This window comes from Neomonachus schauinslandi, chromosome 4 (assembly GCF_002201575.2).
Source record: "Neomonachus schauinslandi chromosome 4, ASM220157v2, whole genome shotgun sequence".
Classification (NCBI taxonomy): Eukaryota; Metazoa; Chordata; class Mammalia; order Carnivora; family Phocidae; genus Neomonachus; species Neomonachus schauinslandi.
In genome coordinates, this window is record NC_058406.1 from 36799837 (window position 1) to 36823687 (window position 23851).

Here is a 23851-nt window from a genome sequence, read left to right on the forward strand (position 1 = left end):
CCATTTATCCATTTGGGGGGCTCAGTTTCCTCATCTGTGAAATGCGGACAATCACATCTCACAGAACTGGCATGAGGATCAGTGATAAAGTGAGTGTGCAAAATGCCTGCCACACTGCAGGCTTTGGACAAATGGTGGCTTACATTAGGATTATTATTACCATGCGACTCCTAGAGCCTCAGTCCCTAAAATTGCCTTTTTGTGCCCATGCCTGTCCTTTGGCCCAGCTCACTCTGTTTGGCTGTGACTTCAACAGGCTCTTCTATAAGCCAGGCTTATAGAAGATTAATGAAACCAGAACAGAGAGGTCCAGATTCACACCCCGGCTCTCCCACTTGCTGCATGACCTTGGGCAACCACCTTCTTCTCTTTGGATCTCAACTTAACCATTTGTCACAGAGGGCTGGGGGATGACCCCCCTCAGCACCACCATCCCTCCCCCACCCCTGTGCTTTGGTCCAAACACTTACCAAGAGCTCTGGAAGGCCAGTTCACAGACACTCAGGGCTTTCAAAATAGCAGCATTCTTTCCTAAAGTATCTTCCCACCCTAGGATGCATCCAGGGGAGGGAAGGATCGTCAGCGTTCACATCTCTGGCTCCCAGATCCAGCTTCACAAAAGCTAAGCCTGTCTGCCTGCCCCTCTCTCTGAGATCCCCATGGTGGGAGAAGCCAAACCCAGACACTGGAGGCTTCTGCGGGTCTAGGAGCAAGCCAGTTCAAAGCCACGGTCTGCCTGAGGTTTGCAGACATCCTGGCAGCCTGGGTTCACTTCCTGGGTTGGCACTGGGGCTACTTAAAGGGTTAACATAGGCCACATAAAAATAGTTTTATCGGTAGAATAAATACATTTTTCTTTTTTAATATGGACACATATTTTACAAAAGAGCCCCATAGCACTATGGGAAATTAAGATCCTTCTACAAAAAAGAAGATGTAACTTGGGTACAATAAAGCTCTAGTGTTCTAACGGATCCCGTCTGGACTGCCCATGAGGTGTCAGGCACCCTGGACATGGGGGCAGGGGCAGTGGGGTGTAGCCACAGACCCTCCTGTGGTTTCTCTGGCTTCTCTGCACTGGTGGCCAAAGTCAGGAGGGCCCAAGGGCATGCTGCAGGAGGGGGGCGGCAACACTGGCCAGGATGGCGGGGAGGAGGCCCAGGGTGGGCTGTGGGCGACAGGGCGCAGAGCTGCTGGTGGGGCCAGGCTCTTCCCGCTGCTGAAGCCGCTCTGAGGGCTGCAAGGGGGGCCCTGCTGTCCCGGAGCTGTGCGTAGGCTGCAGGGGCGGCGGGGGCGGTGAGGCGGCCGTGCTGGAGGGAGAGAGAAAGCAGGAGAACCACGGGGTGACCGCTCAGTAGCCTCGTCCTGGGCTGTGGCCTGGGGTTCTAGGCCACTTTAGGGAATCTATTTTCTTATAAATGGAGAAGGAGACGAGGGGTTGCGCAGGGAAAGTGAGCGGCCCAGATCCACACAGCCGGCTGGCTGCGCTCCCGAGGCTGCAGGCCTCAAGTGTGACCGCTCGACACAGGTCCCAGGGCAGAAAGGATGAAAGTGCCACGGAGGAGCTGGCTCTGGGTTCACGCTGGGGCAGTCAGCCTCCAGGCCGGTGTGCGCAGGCGCTCTCCTGCCACCGTCCCCACCCAGCCCGAAATCAACGGGAAGCCAACCACACAGACCACCCCATCATCTCCCGGCCCTCCTGATCACAGCTCCCAGGTCCTGAGGGTCTCTCTGGCCTCAAAACCCACCTTCACAGTGGGTCTCATCACCCCCTTCCCCCAGATGAGAGGCCCGGGGCTCGGGGAGGCTACATGGCACCAGGTCCCAGGAGAAGCAGGGACAGACCCGGGGCAGCCCTGGGTCAGCCGCCCTCCATACAAGTCCAGGGAGGTTGAGGGAAACCTGTGATCCTTCATGAACTCATAAGAAGAGAATCCAGTTTTGGAGGGAGTGGGTGAGATCGTTGGCTCAAGAGAACCTATGAAAGAGAGAGTCAGGGAGAGAAGGAGGGTGGAAGAGACAGAGAAATAGGGAGATTGAGTGCGGAACGAGCCTGCTGGCTGAGGCCAGCGCCTGGCGCCGTGGGAAAGTGCAGGGGAGGACGGGGGCCAGGTGGGGTGCAGGACCAGGAAAGCGGCTCAAGTCCTGGAAGGAGAGAGAGAGAGCACATGGTCAAAAAAGAGAGGGCCAGGGACAGAGGACGAGAGGGGACAAGGACAGACAAGGACACAGGCATAACCCAGAGCTATAGGGGTAGAAGGCTCCAGGATGAAGAAAGAGTTGGAGCCCCAGGGGCGCTGGGCCCCACCTGCTCTCGTGGAGCCCTGGGTCGGGGAAGCAGGTGGAGATGCAGACAGAGGACCTGACAAGTCCCTTCACAGCAGGGGTGCAAGAGTGGGAGGGGAAGCCGGGCAGGGGGCACCAAAGAGGGGTCCGTCTAGGGCAGGGCCAGGAAGTCCTCCGGGAAGAGGTGACACAGCAGTTGGCCTGAAGATGGAGTCTACCTTGCACGTGGCTGAGGGTGCCCCTGGTGGCCAGAGAAATACTTACCCCCAGCCTGTGGCAGCTCTGGGCCAGCACCTAGTATATACCTCATGGCAACACTATGAGGCAGGTCCGACTCTTATCCCTATTTTACTTAGGAAGAAACTGAGGCAGGAAGAGGTTAAGTAACTTGCTCCAGGACTCACAAGAAGGCTGGGATCTGAACCAGGCACACAGTAGGTGCTCGCTAACAGTTGATGCACGGGCAGGAAGCTTGCCCTTCCCTGGGTGTCTGCGGTGTGAGCAGCCTCCTCCATATGGGACACTGCCCCGTTTTCCAGTGCTTACTGCCCCTCCCCAGGAGGCTGCTCACTCGCTGGGTCCTCAGGGAGTCTCCTGCTCTACCTTGGCCTGCCCTTCCATGGGCTCGGCACAGGGTCCCAACAACTGGCCATAATCACTGTGAGCTCTATGATCATCACCACCAAGATCCAGCCCCACTGCCATCCCGGCCAGATGCCTCTCACACAGCCTGGCTCAGTCTCAGCCTGGGTGGGTGTACAGGGGAGCCCAGGGGAGCCCAGGGTCACCACGTACACCCCTGCCTCCGAGTGGGCTGGGACCTCTGCTCTGGGAGTGGGTGTCCACATGTCCTCAGTCAAGAAGGTCCTCGCTCCTGGCCTGTCCCTCGTTCTCTATTCCTGGTCATGCTCCAGCCACAAGAACCTGCCACTTCCTCACATGAGGTTCTTCTCAGCCTGGCATCTACAGTTGTCATGTACTATGTTCCTCTGTCTTTAGAAACTCCTAGAGGGGCTATCAGGAGAGGAGGGAGCAACAGCATGTCATGCACCATGGACAGAGGGAAGATGCTCCTGGATAGAGAGTGTGCCTGTGGAACAGAAGAGGGGTAGACCAGGAGGCTTTGACTGTCCCCGACGACACACAGTATCTGGCAGATGATGCCCCAGCCTGTAGCTGCCGGCCGAGCACCGAGACCCCTCATGCAGTCAGGGCTGGCCGACTTCACCTTCCCTGCTTCTGCCAGCACGCGTCACCCTGTCCAGTCACACTGACTCCTGCTGCCATTTCCCACCCACGTCTGAAGGCCTGGCTCAATGTCCCCTCTCTTGGAGGCCTCTCTGGTGGGTTCTCCTTCCCCTTAGGCCTCCGGGGAGAGTTAAGTTTCCCAAGGAACCTTGTGTGTATCTTACTGATGCTGCCGGGTCCTACACAGTTACCTATTTCTGCAGAGGAGGCCTGAACGGGCTCCTGAGTGGGAAGTGCTTCGAGCAGCGCCCCGCGCGCTGGAAACACGACACGGCTTCGTGTTTAGCATCATCGTTAGAATGTTTGTGTGTGTAGCTCTCCCGCTAACAGCGTCCTCCATTTGTGAAGCACTTCCTAGGAGCCCGCAGAAACTGCGATGCTGTACACGTGTCCCCTCATTATCCCCATTATCCCCATTTCCAGGATGAAGGGACAGCCTGCAGGGGATCGGGATGCAGAGACGCACCCGTCGGAGGGCACAGGGGTCAGCGTGGCGCTTCCTGCTGAGACCTGGAGGAACTGTGTGTGGAGGCTCGCCGGAGTGGGAGGTGAGGCCCATGTGGCCTTGGCCCCGGGAGGGTCATGCCTGTGCCCAAGCCACTACCTGAGCCCCTTCTCTCCCTTTCTCTAATGAAGAGAAACTCCACACGCTACACAAAGGGTCCACGACGGTCCCTTCCTAGTGCCTGCCCTGTCCTTTCAGCCTGAGCAGCCAGGAGGCTAGGAGGCCCAGCCTGAAGAGAGGAGGCTCTGTGCCACTTGGGGTGCCCAGAGAGGGGCCCAGACTGGCTGCAGCCAGCCCTGCCATCAGAGGGGAGATCAAGTAGGAGTTATGAAAATTATGTCTCGCAAGGCGCCCAAAGGCATTTGCTTTCACACTTTGAAAACCGAAGATGCACATTCCCCCTTGGAGCCTGAGCAGGAGTTTTATTGCTTGGAAAGAGTCCCAGGGAAATGGGGTGGGAGGTGGAAAGCCCCTCCAAATGCCCCGCCTCCCAGGCCCACTCTGCTCACAAAGCTCAGTCCCCTGGTCCAGATCCCCCTACCCCACGCCCCCAGGCCCATACAGGGGGAAACTGTCTCCTGGCAAAGTGGCCTCGAAGCCAAACCAAACACACTGAGTGTTCCCAGGCTCCGCAGATGGCTGGCACCAAGGGGCCGAGTCTGCTCTGAGCCGACGGGGCCCCTCGCATGGGGAAGGGCCCCACTGCTTGGCTGAAAGGCTGAAGCCCCGTTCTAGAATGCCTTTTGTCCCTGTTTGCCGTGTGACTTGGGGCAAGTCCTGTCCTCTAGGCCTCAGTTTCCCTATGTGTACCATGAAGGAGCAGGAACAGACCCATGCATTTTAAAATGTTTTCTAGCAGCTGAAGCCAGAAGGGAGATCTTAGACAGAAGCTCAAGGTGTAAAGCACAGAGAAGGAGGGCTGCCGCTCTGGGCACCCCAAGTGGCACAGAGCCTCCTCTCTTGAGCCCAGGCCTTGGAAGATGGTGGCTTTCTTCCCAATGCAAAGGGCTGCTGGCTGTGCCCTGGGTGACCTCCTCCGAGGCTTCCGGGGAGACAGAGTGGAGATGGGGCTTGGGCGTGCAGGGCCCTGCTGACAGGCGGTCCTGCTGCCTGGGGGTGCAGCTCTTGATGTGGCCCGGCTGGAGGAGACCCCGCTGCCAGTCTGGTCTGGCCTCAGCCTCTCCGAGCCAAGCGGGCTTTGCCCACAGCCCGATGTCCCAATGTCAAAGGCCCATGCCCGCCTCCACACCTTTGGCCTCACGGCCTTCTCTGCTGGCAATGCCCTCATCCTCCCCATGGCCCTGGCTGACCGATTCCTTCGCAGGCAGAGGAACACTGACTGGGGCTCCAGGGCTCCTTCGGCCACACCGTGTTGGGGAGCTGTCCCTGCCTGGCTGTGGCCTGAGACTTTCCCTGCTCTTGTCCCCACCAGTGTGTGGCCAGTGTGCTCCTGTTAAGCAGGGGGGCGTGGGCGGCACCCACCCAGTGGCTCCCCGAGGGCTTGAAGCCTAAGAGGCGCTAAGGGCCCACGAGCAGCTCCTGCCGGGGTGGAGAGAGCGGAATCTGAGGCCAGACCGCGAGTCCCTCCAGCGGCGCTCTGGCGCTGGCTTACTGCTCAATAAGCATCCCCTCGTTTCCTCTCTAATCCTCAAAGCGAGCACAGGGAAGGGCTGGGCTCTGAAGCCCATTCTGCCTGCATTTGTCTGTGCTTTTATTCACGGAATGATCCAGTTTTCCCTTTCTCATGGGGTATCTTCTACCTCTAATCCCATGGCATTCTAGCCTCACACAGAGACGCTGACCACGCTGGACCCTCCCAGGAGAAGGTCTGGCTTTATTGAGAGAAACTGGAGCTGGGGAGCTTGGGGCACGATAGGTGGGCCAGCCAGAGGTATGCAGAGCCCTCCCAGGGGCCTAGGGGTTGGAACACTGTGTCTTTTCCCCTTCGAGGGGGCCCTGGCCACCTGCTCAAACCTCAGGGAAACCTAGGCCCAGAAGGACAATGACACATTTTGTGTGTGAGTGTGTGTCCTGCATGGTGCACCCACAAGGCTCTGGGTCCGTCCACATCGATGCGCACCTGTGCCTTGCTTCTGGCCACGCCCAGCACTTGGAAGGAGCTCTCTTCCCTGCCCCTGCCTCCTTGTGACTGTCCTTCTGTCCTGATGGCCTGGCACTCTGCTCCCTTGATTATGCACCCCTCCACCCCCATCGCGCGCACACATACCCCAGCCGTGGACGGGGAGAGCAGCAGAGCTGGCATGACCTTCGGAGGCCAGTCAAGGCCCTAACTGCCCAAAAAGAGAGACCGAGGATTGTCACGAGTCCCATATGGCACACAGCCAGTGGGAGCGAGCCCTGCCCTGCTGCCCGCCTCCTGGCCCTCTGATGTGGGGGTTCCCTGGGAGTTCCGTGCTTGAGGCACAGCCGTCTGCGGATACACGCTTGGCCCCTTCCGGGGGTCCTCGTAAATCACCCTGCCAAGTGCTGTGGCTTCCCTAAACTTCCTCTGGGGTGTTTCCGTCTCAGGGAATGAGGGGCGAGGGGAGGGTCAGCAAACCCCCAGAGAGGCCCCTTGGTGGCCAGACAAGTCCAACCCCAATCTGGTGCCCAGGGTCCCCAGGCCTTGAAACACAAGTGAGGAATTGCAGCCCGTGTGAGTGAGGGGACTCCTATGGGGGCTGTGGGGTGTGGGGGAGGAGAGAGGGGACACAGCCAGTAAGGAGGGAGGAGACACTTTGAGGTGACGGCAGGAGGGGCATTTGCGTGGACACGGGCGAATGTGACCCTCAGTGTTAGACAGACCCGGGTGTGGGCTCTGACTCTGCAGCTCACTTGCTGTGTGGTCTTGGACGAGTTACCTGACCTCACTGGGTCTCAGTTTCCTTGTTTGTCAAACAAAGCTTACTTCTCAGACTCCTGACAGGACCTGAGGCATGAGGACATAGGAGCCTGCCACGGTGCCGGGCACAGAGCGGGAGCTCGGCCGATGTCCCCTCGCGTCCACCCCCGGCAGAGAGAAAAGCAAGAACAAAGGTGGGAGGTGAGCCAGGCATGGCCTGCTGAGGGCGGCACGAAGCCTGGCCAGGACAGGGCCCGCAGGAAGGGGAGCCTCGGGCCGGAGGGGAGACCTCAGCTCTGCGTCCCTGGTGGTGGCAGGGAGCACCGAAAAATCTCAAGCTGCTGGGGGCAGTGTGCTTGGGCAAGGGGTGGTCACAGGTGGAGGAGGAGCTGGGACAGGTGATGGATGGCTCTGGCAGGATTTGGGGGGAAGAAAACGAGAAAACTTGGAATGGAATCATAGCTCCAAGGAAAATGGTTTTGTTAGAGTGGCTACAAATGGGCCTTAGGTTCCCCCTCAGGTCCCTTAGGTTTCCGGTCCTCTGCTCCCCCTCAGAGGACCGGAAACTTGGAAACCCCAGGTGGGTGGGGTGAGTCCCCTGGGAGTGAAAGAAGCTGCGCCCTCACCTAGGCCTCTCAAGGAGCTCAGGGCCTGCTTCCCTGAGAAGCATCGAGAACTCAAATGGGGTGCCCATCCGTGGAAACCTCCTTCTCCAACCCCACCAGATGGAAGAAAGCTAGCCAACCACAATTTACCTGTTAGGTTGGAGAAAGGGCTCCCTCTTGCCAGAGAAAAGCTATTTTCTTCTCCTGAAACCAGGCTCTGTGTTTCAGAACTACGTGTTGTGGAAAGGAAACTGTTTGGAGTCGTTTGCCGAAATTTACCTTTCAGAAGCAGTTAGGGTCGGGGGTCTGTTGCTGGAGCTGACAGCCAGCTCCCTGGCCCCTCATGGGCTGGGCCCACCCCTGGCTGGGTCTCCTGGTTGCCCCAGCAGATTGACGAGGGCCCTGAGTCACCCTCCCGACTGGAGCTTTGTATGGGCCCCCAGCGCCTCTGATGGCCCCGCTGCTCCCTGGGAGGCTGCAGGCTGTCCCCAGCGCTGAAGAAGTAGCTCTCTGAGGCGACTCCCTGCCCGCGCTCCTGGGCCGGAGGGGGCAGCCCATGCTGGGCATGTGAACCAAACATTTCACAGCTAATACAGCGACCGCGGTGCCTCTGCCTTTGGGGGGCCAGGCTGGCCAGGGCTCCAAACAAGTCCATGTCCCACTAACCCAAGTCAGATGCTTTGAAACCAAAGCCCAAAGGAGCAATGCGCTCCACTCCTATTTGCTGGAAGTCTTTGTAGAGTAGTGCACCTCCCAGACTTTAGGAGAGTGGACTGGACTGTGTCAACGTTTTGTCATTGACTCAGAGACCTGGCTGCAGGAGGGCCGACAGGGCAGGAGGCAGCCCCTGACGGCTTGTGTGACCCTGGACAGACCCCCTGCCCCACAGCCTGTAAATGTGGAACTGGGTCCACGTTCCCCAAAGCTGCTGAGAAGACTCTTGAGTGCGCATTCAACCCAAGGGCAGACTCAACACTCAGCTCCCCAGGGCCATGTGGTGCAGGGTCAGATTTATGAGGTCTGTAGTGGGGCCTGGACATTTGTTTATTTACAGGTACCCCAGATGATTCTTTCTGGGGATGTGGAGGAAATCCCAGATGATGGTCTTTAGGGCTCAGGGGAGACTCCGAGTCTCCAAGGGCCCACTTCTGGGGCACGAGGTCCAGGGCTGGGCTACCATAGTGGGTAGGACTCTGACCTTCACTGACAGGGTGACACTGTTCTGGTGACACTGTTCACTACACACGGAGATTCCTACCCCAACGCGGAAGCTAGGGAGACTGTTCTGTACCTAGCCTGCAGGTGGAAGTTAGGAGATGGCATCCTGGTTACAGCAGGAGCTTTGGTGACAGGCTGAGAGGGATGGCAGGGGCACCCAGGCAGGGAACAGACAGGTATTGGCACAGTAGGATGATCTCTGCACCTGCCCATGCTCACCATTGTTCACCACAGATCCCCCATCCCCTGCCGAGATGGAGGATTAGCAGTAAGGGCAGCGGTCAGCCCCTGCCACTTCTTCTTGTAGAGTGAGACCCCCTGCACCCTCCCTGCCAGGGTGTCGCCCACTCAGACCTTCCAGGGACAGGGAGCTCACAACCTTTCCAGGTAGCCAGCCTGCTCTACTCGCTCCTAGTGTCACCGTCTGGCTCGTGGGACAAAAGGAGCCCGCTGTGCACCCCAGGTGCCTCCAGGGAAGCTAAAGGCAAAGCAGACTTCTGTCCAGTGCACCTTAGGGAAGTTTCTATTCCCTTACCTTTAGAATGGAAAGAAGTGTACTTGCTCTCATTTTTGAGAATAAAAATGAAAAATCAGATGTGAGCATGCTCTGTAAGCCCTGCTGGATGACCAGGAGGAAGCTTTGTGAAGGGGGGGAGGGTCAAGCTATCCCAGAAGTTTCTGCTCAAGTACCCAGCTGGCCCACTTCCTCGGAGCAGGGCTCGTGGAGGAGAGAGGCCCCGGCCCGGGGCTGTGTGTGTGTGTGTGTGAGGCCGGCCAGGAGAGGTGGCCAGCCCCGGACGGGCTGGCCCCGCCGCCGCTCACCTGTCCTCGAGGCGGACCCACAGGTCATTGAACTGCCGTGGCCGCTGCTGCTTGTTCTGCCTCTTGTGCCACTTCTTCTGCCGCCCAAACTCCTCCAGCTGGCTGAGGCTGTCGGGGAGCAGGAGGTGTGGGGACAGGGCCGGGTCCTCCTCCTCAGGCGGCGCGGTGGGGGCGGCCGAGGGTGCTGCGGGGACGGCGGCGGCGGCGGCAGGGGTGGCTGGGGCCGGGCTCGCCGAGGTCCCCTCGGCGGGGGGCGCAGGGCTCCGGGCGGCAGGGCTGGAAAGGGGCAAGAGCACGTGAGGCCCACGTGTGGGACTGTGTCACTCATGCGCAACAGCGAATGCCACCCAGCGGGAAGGCTGTCACCGCAGGAGGAAATGCTGGGTGCCCCTGCCACACCGGGCGAGGGTGTGTGCTGTGGAGAGATAGAGGGAGCTCTGCCTCCTTCTTTCACTGAGGGACTCCCTGCACCGGGCACTCTTCTAGGAATTGGGCAAAAGCAGTCTAAACTAGGTCCCTGTCCATTCTGAGCTCGCGCTCTGGAGCGGAAGATGGACAGTAAGGATGGCAGACGGGTGGGAGCCCCGGAGGAGGGCAGGAGAGGGAGGGTGCGGGTGGAAGGTGCTAGGCATGCAAGGGGGTCTGGTCACTGCCGGGTGACATCCGAGCCCAGACTCGTGGGAGGGGAGGGCGTGAGCCATGGGCAGGTCTCTGGGGGCATATCTGACCTTCGTCAGGGTCTTTCATTCCACAAACTCTGGCTGAGGGACTTGGGGCAAGTGACTAACTGCTGTGTCTCATCCCATAGCCCGTGCTTCCGAGGGGCATCATAAGGATTTCATAAGTTAACACAGGCAAAGCCCTTAGAACACTGACTGGCTTATAGTTAGCAGCTGAAATGTTTTAGTAATGAACATTATTCCTTGAATATTATTAAGTATTAATGTGGTTGCTTGTGTCACTCATCCAACCACCCACCCGTGCATTCAACATCTACCTCCTGAACACCTTTCTGGGGAGGCGGGACAGTGTTCGGCAAGTTAGAGCTCCAGCTAGAGGTAGACAGACGTGGGGTCACACCCGGGCTCTGCAGCTCACAGGCTGTGTGACCAATGGCAGGTGCCACGGTCGTCTGGAGCTGCAGGGAGCTGTAAGATGGGAGTAGTCATACCACTTACTTCATAAGCTTGTCACGAGGCTGAATGAGATGAGGTCTTAACACAGTGCCTGGCACATAACAAGCATTTCTTTAATGTTGGCCTCCCAGCAAAGGGACTTGGCCATAGTAGGCACTAAAGCATTGATTAGGTGTGTGTTCGTGGAATTCACATTCCATACAGCGCTCTATATACAGGTGTCTTGGCCCGGGAACATCCTCTGCTCGTCTCCCTTTTATTCTTTCCTCTCTGGCGCCCGAATGGACTTCCTCTGGAGGACCTCAGACCCTGGCGGAAGGCTGGAGGCGGCATGGGGACTATAAAGGTTCGGTGACACCTGAGGTGGCACAGAGCCTGTCCCCCTCCTCCTCTCCTGCATGCACGATGGGGTGAGGGGCTTCTCCCTCCTTGAAGGAGAGAAGGCCATCAGCTCAGCTTGTCCGTCCCCAGCCCCCACAGCAACCCCAGATTCCCAGGGTCCAGGAGATGTTGCAGCTGCTAGGGAGATAATTCAAAACAGGCGGACAAAAAGATGGATCCAGGAAGCACCTGTGGCCGAGGATGGCTTTTATTGTTGGGGTCTCCTCAGCATCCCAGCCCCTCAGCGCCCCCCCCCACCCCGGGACTTCATCGTGTGCTGGAGACTCAGCCTGAGAGCTCTCAGACCGGGGCCGAGCAGGGAGGGGGAGAGGCAGGGGACCTTCCTCTAATGCCTGGGCTCTGAGATGAATAGGAGCTGAGACAGCCCCACCGGCCTCTCTGCCCACCCTGCCTGGCCTGGGCAGACACGACGAGCTCCGAGATGAAGTCCTTGGGGCTGTGTAGGGGAGCGTGAGGAATGCCTTGTCCCCGAGGTTGCCTTGGGCCTCTCACTCCTCCAGCGTACACCTGTGCTGGCCCAGGGCAAACTGCTTCATGCTGCACTCAAACGTGCAGGAGGAACAGTCTCATCAGGCTGACTCAGATGATCAGAAGAGGAAGGAGTCCAATGTGAGGGAGTTTTTAAGTTCTTCTAGAAGAGCCATGGAGACAGGGGTGAGCACTGGCCCAGAGCTAGGAGACCAGAGGCTCAAAGCTCTGGGCTCGGGGGCCTCATCTCTGCAGAGCAAGGAGCAAAGCCTCAGTCATTCCTGAGCACTCCCACTCCCAAGCCCACCTCCAGTCCCCAGAGAGGGGACGGGGAGTGGTTAGGAGTTTAGGGAGGCTCTAGAGCCAGACTGCCATTTACATGAGCTGTGTATCCCTCTGCCAGTGACTTCACCTCTCTGGGACTCAAGTTCCTCAATTTTAAGATGGGGGTACTCATAGTTCCTAACTCATGGAGCTGTTGTAAGGATTTAATGAGCTAAAAGTGCTGAGAGCCTGGTGTACCGTGAACCATCAATAAATATTCGCTATGATTGTTCAAACTTCTTTCTGACTCTGGCTCATGTCATGTCCGAGACAGGGGCTGAAACTGCACTGTGGTCACCTTTGTGGGCTGGTGAAGAAGGTTCCTGCATTACGGTTGGAGCATGGGCTGCATGGAACTCCCAAGTTCGAGGATCCTATCATTGCCCCCCACAGAGCTGCCCAGCTTGAGCTAACGCCCATCATGCCTGCCCTGGCACCGTGGGCCACAAGTGGGTCCAGCTGGCCCCTGCCCTCAGGGGACATCTAGCCTAGGGGGGGACAGGAACCCCTCAGATGCCCAGTGATGGCTATCTGAGAGAGTAGGTGTGCCCTGGTGGGAAAGCAGGGGTAGGGGGCACAGCAAAGAAGTGCGCTCAAAGAAAGATGAGGACCAGGTGTGGGTGGGGCCGGGCATCCCCCAGGTGTCTGGCAGCACCCCAGGTGTCCTGCAGAGTCCTTCCACCCCCCGCTCACCAGGGTCTAAATCCTGAGCATCTCTCAGAATCTAACGCTCCTCCCATTCCCACTGCCCCAGCCCCCAACCTCACCTCCCAGCTTCCTTCCCAGTCCCCTCGCCTCCAGCCCAGCCCCTCCACTCTTGGCTGCCTGGTCACAGCCTGTCCCTATGAGGCTTCTTCATAACTTGCCCGCAGGCCTGAGCAGGAAGACAGGGTGCAGCCCAGCCATGCAGCACGGGGTCCGGCGGGCTTCGTGGACGGTGGCAGCAGGCCAGCCAGGCCCGTGCCCCCAGACGCCCCAGCTGCTCACCTGCGGATGGTCTGCCCCGCAGGTGTGTGCAACACCTCCAGCCCTGCTTGCCGAAGGACGTCGATGACCGTGTTGTTTCCCAGGAAATGACCTAGAACACGAGAGACAGAGTGGACTCAGCCACATGCCAAGTCACCGGCAACTGGGGACAGCCTCAGGCCAGGGACCAATGCCAAAGGTGGTACAGTCCTGGGGCCAGCTCGGCATGGGCCCAAATCCTGGCTCTGCTGCTCACCCGTCCTATGTCGCCAGGCCCCAGTTTCTGCATTCTGTTCCTCTGTGGAGTGGGAATGATGCTAACAGCAGCCTGCACGTGTTGGGAGCATGGCGGGAACGGTGGCTGGCACTGCGGCAAAGGGTCACAAGTGTTTCCTGTGGCATCACTGCGCCTCGTACCCTGAGGCTGACCCCAGGCCCAGGCTGTAATAACCCGCGGGGCTGTCTCTGGGCACAGGTCCCAGGTGCCGGCGGCGGCCACCGCAGTTTTATACCAGAAAAATAAAGTGAATTAAGCCTGTGTAAAACAGACAACAGAAACAAGTGGCCGACAGTGGTCATGCAAGGCCCAGCTCCGAGAAAACCTCCTCCAAGAAACCCTCAAGCCCTCAACAGGTCTGTGGTTTATCTTCGTAGGTTCCACCAGCAGCGCGAGGCTCCCTCTCTTAGCACGGCGGTGGGTTCTGTGTGTTCACGTCTGTCTCCCCACCAGGCGCCACAGGGCAGAGGATGGATTTATGGACTCATTTGTTCACTTTCTATCCAACATTCAGGGACCACCCATTACACCCCAGGCCCCGGGGTGGCCCCAGAAGGCTCACTAGGCGTCAGATTCTGGAGAAGGAGAGAGCAGCGCGTGGTTGCAAAGGCCGCAGGTGCAGCCGACAGAGGCGGTGGCTCAGAAGGGGTCTAAAGCCGGAGCCGAACACCACCAAGCTGGCCCCTGCTGGGGGGGACGGTCTTCATCTCACCCCAACCCCTTAATCATTCATCCAACACACGCTTCTGCTGCACTTACTCCGAGGCCAGCCCTGGGCCGGTGGCTCAGAATACAGAGGCCTCGGCCCCAGATGGTCCCAGAAATCGCTTTCCTTCGGCAGGACTCGGGCAGGAGGTCTGTGAACACAGAAGGCTCTCCCAGCCTCCGGTTAGGAAGGGTCCTCGGGAGGCTAAGTGACTGCAGGCGGTCTCTGCTGGGAATCAGCACCCTGGCAAGCCTCTCGTCCTCCCTGGGCCTTGGTCCCCCCACCTGTTTGATGTGGGCAGAGTGGCAGTGGCCCCTTGTCGCCTCCTAGCCCGTGTGCCTGCCCTGCGGCCCCACTCACACGGGCAGCACGTTCCCCTCCTCTCCCCATTCAGCCCAGAACCTGGGGGGAAATCCCTGTGCCATTACTCTAATCGCCTGTGACAGGCGGTGACAGGTGGGAATCCGGAAGGTCAGCACGCTGACAGCCCCAGGGGGGTCTGAGGAGAGCAGACAGTGGACAAGCTGGGTGGGAACGGAGAGGCTCCAGCACAGAGGGGGTGAGGCTGGGACTGCAGAGCAGGTGGATGGGGGGTGAGCCTGCCGCACTCTACCACCCACCCTGCACACCTCTGGGCCACCTTCTGCGCTCTCGAGCTGGCCTGCCCCTGTCCCTGGAGTCCACCTTGGGATTACCGAGAAAGACCACTGGTCTGGGAATGAGAGACGCGGTTTCTAGTCCAGGACCCACCTCACCCACTCTGAGACCTCAGGCAAAGCCATTATGCTCAAATGCTCTCGATGTCTCTGTGTACAAGGGAGGGATCCATGGGCTCCCCTGGCTCTCAGACTCTATGGGGAAGGCTTTGGTTTGACTCCAGACACCCCGACGAAAATGTATTCTCCCTCCCTTCTTCCCTTTCTTTACCGATTCAGTTCATTAATCTGACAAACATTGAGCAAGTGGACATCTAGTGCCAGCCAGGGGTGAAGAGACAGGGGCCTGTTCCAGGCACTGGGTCTCAGAATCAAGGTCTTTTGATCGGGGCTAAGTACTATGCGGAGGGAAGCACAACCTCAAGTCAGGGCAGACTTCCTGGAGGAGGCAGTGATAGCTGAAGGGTGGGATAAGAATTTGCCAGGTGAGGATGGGAGTTGGGCACGGGGTGGGGGGTGTTCCAGACAGGGGGAGCGGCATGTATAAGGTTAGGAGATAAGTGAGGCTCATCCGGGAAGCTGACTGCAGGACACAGGCATGAACAGTCCCTCCCAGGGCCCTGGTCTTCACCCAGTCCTGTTGAGGATGGAGACCTAAGCTCCTGGAATGGCTATGAGTCTCCTGAGCAAGTGGCTTTCCTGCCCCCAGCCCCAGTCTTCCCGAGTGTCAAATGGGCATGCATCCCTTCAGGGGGCTCTAAGGTCCTGATGAGGCAGGACGAGTGACTGTCCTTTGGAGAAGCCCAGCGTGCACTCCTGGGTGACACGCTAAGCCAGTCTTCGGCGGGACCCCAGAACCGTGCCCATTCTTACCCACCCTGCGAGTGTGATGGAGCTGGGACCGGGCCTGGGCACGGTGGCCTTTGGCACGCGGGCTGCAGGAACTCACTGCCAACAGTTCTTGGAACCGACTCCTGGCAGCAAAGGCAATTCCTTCCCTGCCTCCATGGAGACCCTTTAAAGGCGAGGGCCTCCAGGCCCAGCAGAGGTCTGCCCGGAGGATGTCAAGTGCCAGGAGGGAGAGCAGGCTGCTGCAGGCTGCACGGGAGCAGCACAGAGTATTTACCGAGCAGTGTGACCTGCTCTGAAAGGAACATTCCTGATGCTGGTGGAGGCGGTGTTTGGAAGGGCCCAAGCCTTACAGAGCTCCAGCTGGATCCCAAGCGCTGCCTGACAGCGTTTCAGGGTTCGGTCAGCGCCCCATCCACGTCCTCAGCCTCAGCAGCTCAAGACCCTGAACAGAAGACTTCAGATACTTTGAGAAACTAGTTGGAAGCAATCAGCAATGAGTTTTTCAAATCCCATCTTTCCTTCTCTAAGCCACACCCACCTTCACTTCCTTCCCTGTGGGGCAGAGAGACCACTGTCTGCACCGCCCCCCCCCCCCCGCCCTCCCCTGCCCCGGCAAGAGGCAGCTCCCGCACAGCTCCAGGGGGCGGCCCCCCCCCGAACCCCCGGCCCAGGATGGCACAGACCAGCCATCCATTCCTGAGCCTGTGCTCCCAGCATGGCCCCAGCCCTGCCCTCTCTGGGCCTGACTTCACAGGACCCCACGACACTTCTCTTCGTAGCCCTTTCACTGCCCCATGTCCCCTACCATAGCATCCTGCTCCCCCACAATCTGTGGACAAACCATCCACCATGTGGTTTCAATGATCATACAGTGCAGACCACTCTGGAACTACCACTGCCCTAGCCCAGACCTGTTTGTCCAGCGGCCTACTGGACATCTCCACCTGACAGCCCCCAGAGCCTATAAAATCCAGCTCACCCTCCCCTCCCCTCCCAGGATGTGTCTCAACTGAGCTCTGTTGTCCAAGTCACATGGGCCCTGTCTTGACCAATCAGTGACTGGAGTGCCCCTGATTTTTTCCTCCTAACCATGCTTGACCAGCCCAGGTCACCATCAGCTTCTGCCTGAGTCACTGCAGACATGGCCTTCCTTGTTAACTCTGCAGCTGGAATGATCTTCCCACACTCCAGAGATGCCCCTGTCAGAACTCGTTCCCAACAAGTCATTAGAGGGGAGACTGTGAGTTTTTCGAGGGCAGGAGCCACATCTGATTCATCCTTGGCCCCAGGGCTAAGCCTGAGTCTGGCCCACAGTGGTGGCTTCGTGAATGTTTGTTGAATGAATGAATGAATGACAAGACCTGTTTCTCCATATCCTTGCCGTGATCTCATCCTAGCCCCAGAAGACTTGAGCTCACGGATCCGCTTCCCTCGTAGCCCCCGCCCAGACTCCTGGGGATGCTCTAGCAGATCCCACCAATCCCAGGAGCTTGGGCCTTGCCCCAGCCCAAGTCAGGGCCCCGTGCCCACTGTCCCCAGGGGCTGGCAGACAGGGCCCAGGCTTGCCTCCAAGGTCACAAATCCCGAAAAAGTCACCACGCCCATCCTGGAACCTGCAGGGAAGGTGTGGCAAGTTTCCAAAGGGGCCCTACAGTGTTGGGGCTTGCCCAGGCTCCTGGGGTCTCCTGGCCACCGCTCAGCCGCTCCTTCCAGCACTGACAGCTGTTTCTGGCCTGCTCTCCACAGGGAGGCACGTTCCCTTTCATCCGCGGAGGCTACATGGACGAGGAGAGGAGGGAAGAGAGGGAGGACAGTGAGGGGCGGGGCGCGCAGAGCCACAGGGACAGAGCGTAGGGGACAGGAGACAACAGAGGGGCCGGGAGAGAAGAGAGACTCTCCCAGGGAGAGACCGCGAGAGGGAGAGAGCGCCAGGACACAAGGAAACAGAGAGAAGACAGACAGATGAGAGGGGGAGAGAGGAGCTGGGAGACAGCCTGTCAGAGACTCAGAGACAGCGGGAGGGAGAGAGGGAAAAGGAGAGACACTGAAACAGAAAGCAAGAGATAGAAAAAGACAAAAACAGGGCAGAGATACAAAGAGACAGAGATAGAGAGGGAAGAAGAGAAGAGAAAAAGAACCCAGAAAAGAAAACATGGGGCATGGCGGTGGAGAGACTAATCTACTGAGGATATCACAGAAGGCTTCCCGGAGGAGGGACCCATGTAGCCAGGACTCCCAGGATGGGTGGGATGGAGGGAACATACGTGGTGGCGGGGCAGGAGGAGGACTATAGGTTTGTAAAACAGCGGGGCTGGTTTGGTGATTGTCTCCCGGACCCCACAAGCCACAGTACCATTAAAGGACATTCATATACAAACAGGGGAAGTGTCCTGCTCCCAGTGGGCACAGCCCCATGATGTGTTAGTGCAGAGAAAAGGCTCCCCTTCTTCCAGGTGTAAGGAGGCCAGGGCATCAGACTCGGCAAACGGAGCATAGGCTGGATCTAGCCTCTACCCATCAGCTGGCCTGGCCAGCCTGGCAGCCCCCATTTACCCTCCCGACATGGGAAGGCAGGGTAAGGCAGAGCAAAGAACCCTGTTGTGGGGTTAGAACAGAAAACCTCGCTCAACGGCTGACTGGCTGTGTGACCTCAGGCAGTTTCCTTCCCCTCTCTGTGCCTCAGTTGCCCTCCATGGTCTCATGGGTCTTCCCACCTCTATGATTCTATCACTGGATAACATGAACACAAACTCCTACTCGGTGAATCTCCTGGGTACACTGTGCTTCTCAAATGTCATTTCACTTCAGCCTTGCGGCAGCCTTTTGAGGCACCCCACAGTTTACAGACGTGGAAACTAGAGCTCAGAGAGAGGAGAGGACTTGCCCTAAATCACAGCTGGTACAAGGCCAAGCTCTGACTTCCATCCAGCCATGTCCTAGCTCACTGCATGCTCTCGTACATTGCTCTGAAGTCAGCATCTGTGAGGGATCCTGCGCTCACATTTGGGGGGCAGGGAATTGTCAGCAATGCGTGTCTTTTCAGCGTTCACCAGATCGGCGAGAAAAGTGTTGTGAGTGCTCAGCAAGAAGAATACGCCAATTAACAGGGTAATTTCAAGATAGTGTTGGGGGGCCGGGCAGAGGGGAGAACCAGATGTTCCCACAAAGGCTCCAAAGTAACACAGGCTCCCCTCGGCCAGCACACATGTTTTCTCTCCAGCGAGCCCACTGGGTTTCCAGTTTTCTCGTCCTTGAAGAGGGTCCCAAGCTCATATTTATGTTCTGTCTGAAATTAATGCAAGGGAAACTTTCAAATGCTAATCTAGCTGCCAGGATTAGCCAGCCGGATGCCAAGCGACAGAGGTGTTTGTTTTCCTGAGGAAGTGTGACAGGAGGGCTGGATGGAGGGACCTGGGGACGGACGGGCAACTGGGGGTACCACGGGGCTTTGGATCTCCCAAGCAAGGTCTGCCTGGGAAACTGGCAGAGTTGGGTTTCCTTTCCCCTATTGCACCAGCCAGCCAGGGCAGGGTGAGGGCATTTTTAGTTCAGGAAGGACTGAGAGGACGCCTCCCCTGCACCCAGTCTTGTGCTGGAGCTGAGACACATGGTCCCCACCCTGGAGGAGATCACAGTCCGGGTCAGGGTGGGGGGGACATGTACGCAAACCCTTACACAGCATCGAGAGCCCTGCAGTGAGGGAGGGCCTCCAGGGGCTATGGGGTTAAAAGGAAGGGCTTTCACGATGGAAGACTGAGCACTTGCAGGGGCACAAAGGGAAAAGGGGTCCACCACCGTGGTTCCAGGTTGTTGGAATATGAAGTGGAAGGGGAGGCGGGCCATGCTGAAGTTCAGGGCAGTGGGACAAGCTATGGGATTCTGACTCATGGCAGGACAAGACTAAGAGGGCAGGTTTCAGCTGGGCCCAAAGAACACTCTCCCAGGCAACTGTCCAGCTCTGTAAGGGAGTGAGGCCTCCCTCCCTGGAGGTGTGTAAGCAGAGTCACTGAATGCTTATCAGGCCTGTGCAGAGGGGATTCAGACACCCTCCAGGGAGCTGGGCATATCCAGGTGGAACCCGATTCTGCCCCCTTTACCATCTGCTCCTCTCTGGAGCCTGCCAGAACCTAGGATGTCAGAAACAAAGAGCCCTGAGGCTTCGGCTGGTCAGCTCAGATCTGCTGTTAAATAATGGGAGGATGGATACAAATACCAAGAAAAGCAACCCCATCTACCATTTCTCCAGAACTCAGACGGAACTGGACACTTGGATTCATAGTGTCACTTGACCTCACTGCGATGCTTCTGAGGCCAGCAGAACTGGCCCAGTGTCACACAGAGAGAAGGCGCAGAACTGGGGTTTGCCTGAGCCTGTTCATGGCTTAGAGTGCGTCTGTTTAAAGGGCACTTCATGGGGGCAGCTGCAGAGGCGGGGGCTCCCTGGGCACAGGGCATCCTCCCTCTAGGGCTGGAGCTGCTGCTGGGCCTCTGACACCTGTCTGACAGTTGCCCAGTTTGGGGGTCCTGTTCAGACCTCCCCCAGTTGTGTCCTTCCTCTTAGAAGCACGCCCCCCATCCCCCACCAGGCCCATCCCTCCACGCCAATCCTCTTGGTTCTTCTAAAATCCCCAGGGTTTGAGCCTTTTCATTCTCTGGACCAGCTCGTCTTTCAGTTAATATTGTTTAGAGGTGAGGAAGTCTCCTCCATGCACCCTACCCTATCAGTGAGGACATAAGCCCTGGGGGTTTCAGCAGTGTCTCCTCCACAAGCCCCTCCTGGGATCTCCTACATGTCAGGCATGAGCCAGGCCCTGGGGACCCTGAGATGGGTCAGACATGGCGGCCTTTCCTCCTGGGGTCCGACACCACTCTAGACCCAAGGGATCACCGTGCAGAGGGGTTCGAGATCACAGTGAGGCTCTGGGGGAGAGCCCCAGAGACAGAGCCTGTGATGGGTTATGTGGCTGCAGGGTGTGGCACCCAGCCAGGAGCTCACTGTGGCCAAGGTAACTGCTCCACGACATCCAGAGGCTCCTCTCCTGGAATTATAGCACCTGGGACCCGGGAGAGCTCCCCGTTGGCCAATCTGCTCCTGAGCCTCACTGTCACTTGGATCCGTGACCTATCTGGGTCCTCAGAGGCCACAGAGCACCTCTGCCTTCCCCCACCCCCTCTGCCCCGGGTGGCCCTGCTCTCTCCTGGGTTGGGGGAGTCCTGTCCTCGGGGAACTGTGGGCTCTGACAGGTGAGGACTTGGAAGTATTAATAACACCAAGAGCTCACATTTATCCAGTGACGGTGCTGTCCCAGGCACTGAGCAGTCCAAGGACCAGCCCCCTGACTGGGGGGAAATTTGATGTCGGAGAAGTGAAGCACCTGGTCTGCTCAGGCTACTTCCTCTAAGGAGAAGCGCTAGGTTTCCTACTCAGGCAGTCTGGCTCCAAAGCCCATGCTCTTAATCGAGGCCATTTCCTTCTCCTGCCTTCCCTACGCGGCCCAGCAAGAGTGCCGAACCCATGGCCGACATTCCTTAAGTCCCGGCTCACTGACAGATCCAGCCTGGGACATGGGTCCTCCGTTCTTTCCTCCCCCCCATCCCAGAGGGCAGGGTTGGCTCCAGGGAGGGACAAGCTAGCAGATGGGATGTTCCTCTGGGCTGAAACAGGAAGGGCGACTCTGGCCAAGGATCACAGCCCGGAGCAGGCGTGCCAGCAGCCAGATGTGAACATGGTGGGGAGTAGGCTCCTTTGAAGCTCCGTTGGAAATTCTGAAACACTTCCGGATGCTGTGGCCTCATGTTCCAGCGTGGGGAGTATGGCAGGCCATGGGCGTTCCCCTGGGAGAGGAGAAAGCGGCTGGGTGTGTGCTGCCTGTTAGCTGCGCCCCTTATTTCTAAGGTGAAAGAGGCCCTACACGGGACATGACTGTTCTTCTATGCTCAGCCATGAGCTCTGTTCCTGAGGCTGCCGAGTAGAGAACCCCAGCGGGAGGGAGGCGGGTGTGGTATTGTCCCGAGGACTGTGGGGATGATGAGGAACTGGAAGGCAGCTGGACCAGCACCAGGAAAATTTTAATTGGTTCTTACCTCCTCCAGGAAGCCTTCTCTGATTTACCTTCCCTCCTAGACTGGGAGATGACAAAGGGGCTCGGTACAAGCAGGGCTGTGATAAGGAAATCCCACGGGGCTGTGGGAGCCTAGAGAGGAGGTCGTGGAAAGCCCAGGCAGAAGAGGAAAAGGGTACTGTCAGCAGAACAGAGGTCCAAGCAGCAGCTGGATCTTTTTTGGGGGGTGGAGGGACTGGCCATCAGTAAGAATGGCCTATCAGCGTGACCATCATTTCACTCCAGTTCTGTGTCTCTCACTTCCCATCTGCACCTCGATTTACCCGTCTGCCAAATGGAATAATAAATACCATCCTGTCTCCCTCCAAGAGGGATTGAGGACATAAAAGTCATATGAATGTCCTTCAAGCAGAATGGTGCCACTTGCAGGGAGCTGTGGCCGCTGTTATTAATGAGAAAGATGTTACTGGTGTTTGGGACACTGGGCTTCTATCCCTTCTCTCGAGCCGGGGCCTTCACCACCAATCGGCTTCTGTGTCCCGGCCCCCAGTGTGCTGCTGAGTGGGGGCCTGCAGCGCTTGGGCTGGGGCAAGGAAGACTCCCAGCACGCTGTCCCTGTTGCTCACACTGCCCGCCTGAGAACGATTTCTGCCTGGACTTCTGCTTCTCATGGGGGCAGGTGGCCATAGCCCTACAGAGAGGGGTCTCCAGGGGCTGGAAGCTCTTAGCTCCAAAACCCTCCCACGAATCCCAGAGTGACTGAAGCAAACTATACTAGAAGGTGAGAAGGCTGGGAGGATAGGATGGTGGGTGTTAGAGCCACCCCGCCCCAGAAAGACAGGGTCAAAGGGCTTTGGAAGGCCAGAAGGTAGAAACATATTCAGATTATAGCACTTTAGGGGTCTGGAATGTATGGTAACCACTGGCTCTAGAGTTTGAAAAGAGTGGGCCCTAGTGGTTATCTGGTCCACCTTTGAGTCTGGTTTGTATCTCAACCCAGCTCCTTCAGCTCCTGCATTACTTAATCCATTCCAGATTCCGGAATAGCTGATAAATCAACACATCTCAAGGAGGCCCAGTTCCCTGGAGCTAGGGACAAAACTGTAATTTTCTTTTAGTGCCTGGGACTGAGACCTCCCTATCCCTCTGGGGCCTGAGGCCTAGGAGATACTGTGTGACTAAATGGAATGAACTTGATTCTGGGCGATTTGGTCTAGTATGCCTTTGTAGAACATCTCCTAGGCGTTGGCGATTCTGAGAAGCTATGGGCCCTGCCCTGGGGTAGTGCGCACACAGTGGGATGCTCAGTGAGCAGTGGGTGCTAGGATCAAATCAGGAGAAGGCCCAGGGGACAGCATTTACATTTACACCCTAGCTGTTCAGTGTTGCTATAGAAAATCTTGCAGCCTGTGACTGGAGCCCCTCAGAGGTTCATGGGCTCTCATCGCCAGTCAGGGGTCTGGGTCTGCGCTCCTAGCCGTCAAAGCAGATAGGCGGCAGACGTGTGCCCTCCTCCGGGGCCACGGCAGGCATCACTAACCAATCAGGACCTCTTCTCTGCTGAGCCCCGATGTGGTTTTATCATCCCTCACACCACCAGGCTCCAGGCAGCCACCACCCACCAATCACAGTTGGCCCATGTGATGAGACCTCTCTAACTTCCTGTCCATGCCAGTTCTTATGGCCAGTCTCGCTTGCATTTAGGCCAAATGGTCTCTCTTTAAACCAAGAACCCTCCACTTGCTTCCTCTTTTTCTGCAGATGACTTTACCCTCCCTAGAGAGGAGTTCTGATTAGAAAGCCACCAGGTGACTTTTCCATTAGCAAATCACCCATCTGCCGGCCTTCTCCCTCCTTCCATTACAGGTGAGGAAGTGCCCTTCTCTACCCACGGCCAGACCCTCGACTTGAGCTCTGGTCCCCCCGCCCTTCCTGCCTTTTCTGAAGCCTGGGCTAGTAATTTCCCCACTGAGCAGCCTCACCCCTCCTATGACATTCTTTCCATCATGTTTCAGGCGTGCTCAATTCTGTCCCACCGTAAGAAAAGCGAGGTGGGTAGGGGGAATGATATAGTTACCAGCTTTTACTTTGGCCAAGTAAGGGCTCTGAAAGCTCCCTTTGCCTTATATCACCATTTTTGTTTGTTTGTTTGTTTTAAAACAAAAGATGTTTAACTTCGAACATGGTAGAAAGGAGATAATTTCAGAATATTAGATAAGCCTGTAAATTGAATAAATGTAGTTAATAAAAACTCACCACCTAGTACCTACTTTTCTAAGTTATTTATAGAGCAGAAGAAACCCAAGAAATCCAAGAACCTGCACGAGATCTGTGGGGGCCCTGCAGGATCAGCTTGTCTTTGAGCCTGATAGACGAGAATCAGGTCTTCCCTCCCTTTGGGCTGGCACTCCTCCCCATGACAGTGGCCTAGTCATTCCGGAACGTCTGGGTTTGCACACTGGCCACAGCCACCTCC

At 57.5% G+C, this 23851-nt stretch overlaps 1 protein-coding gene across 1 annotated transcript in view; it reads right to left on the reverse strand.

Annotated features, from left to right (window-relative positions):
• Positions 1-1090: 1090 nt before the first annotated feature.
• The window catches only part of TRABD2B (TraB domain containing 2B), a gene marked incomplete at its 5' end in the record, with an annotated part of 202820 nt that continues 180059 nt past the window's right edge, over positions 1091-23851 (reverse strand). Inside the window, 3 exons of the mRNA XM_021684445.2 lie at positions 1091-1310; positions 9527-9802; positions 12844-12934. Of these exons, the coding sequence (XP_021540120.2) occupies positions 1091-1310; positions 9527-9802; positions 12844-12934 (587 nt within the window). The remainder of the gene's footprint in view (positions 1311-9526; positions 9803-12843; positions 12935-23851) is intronic.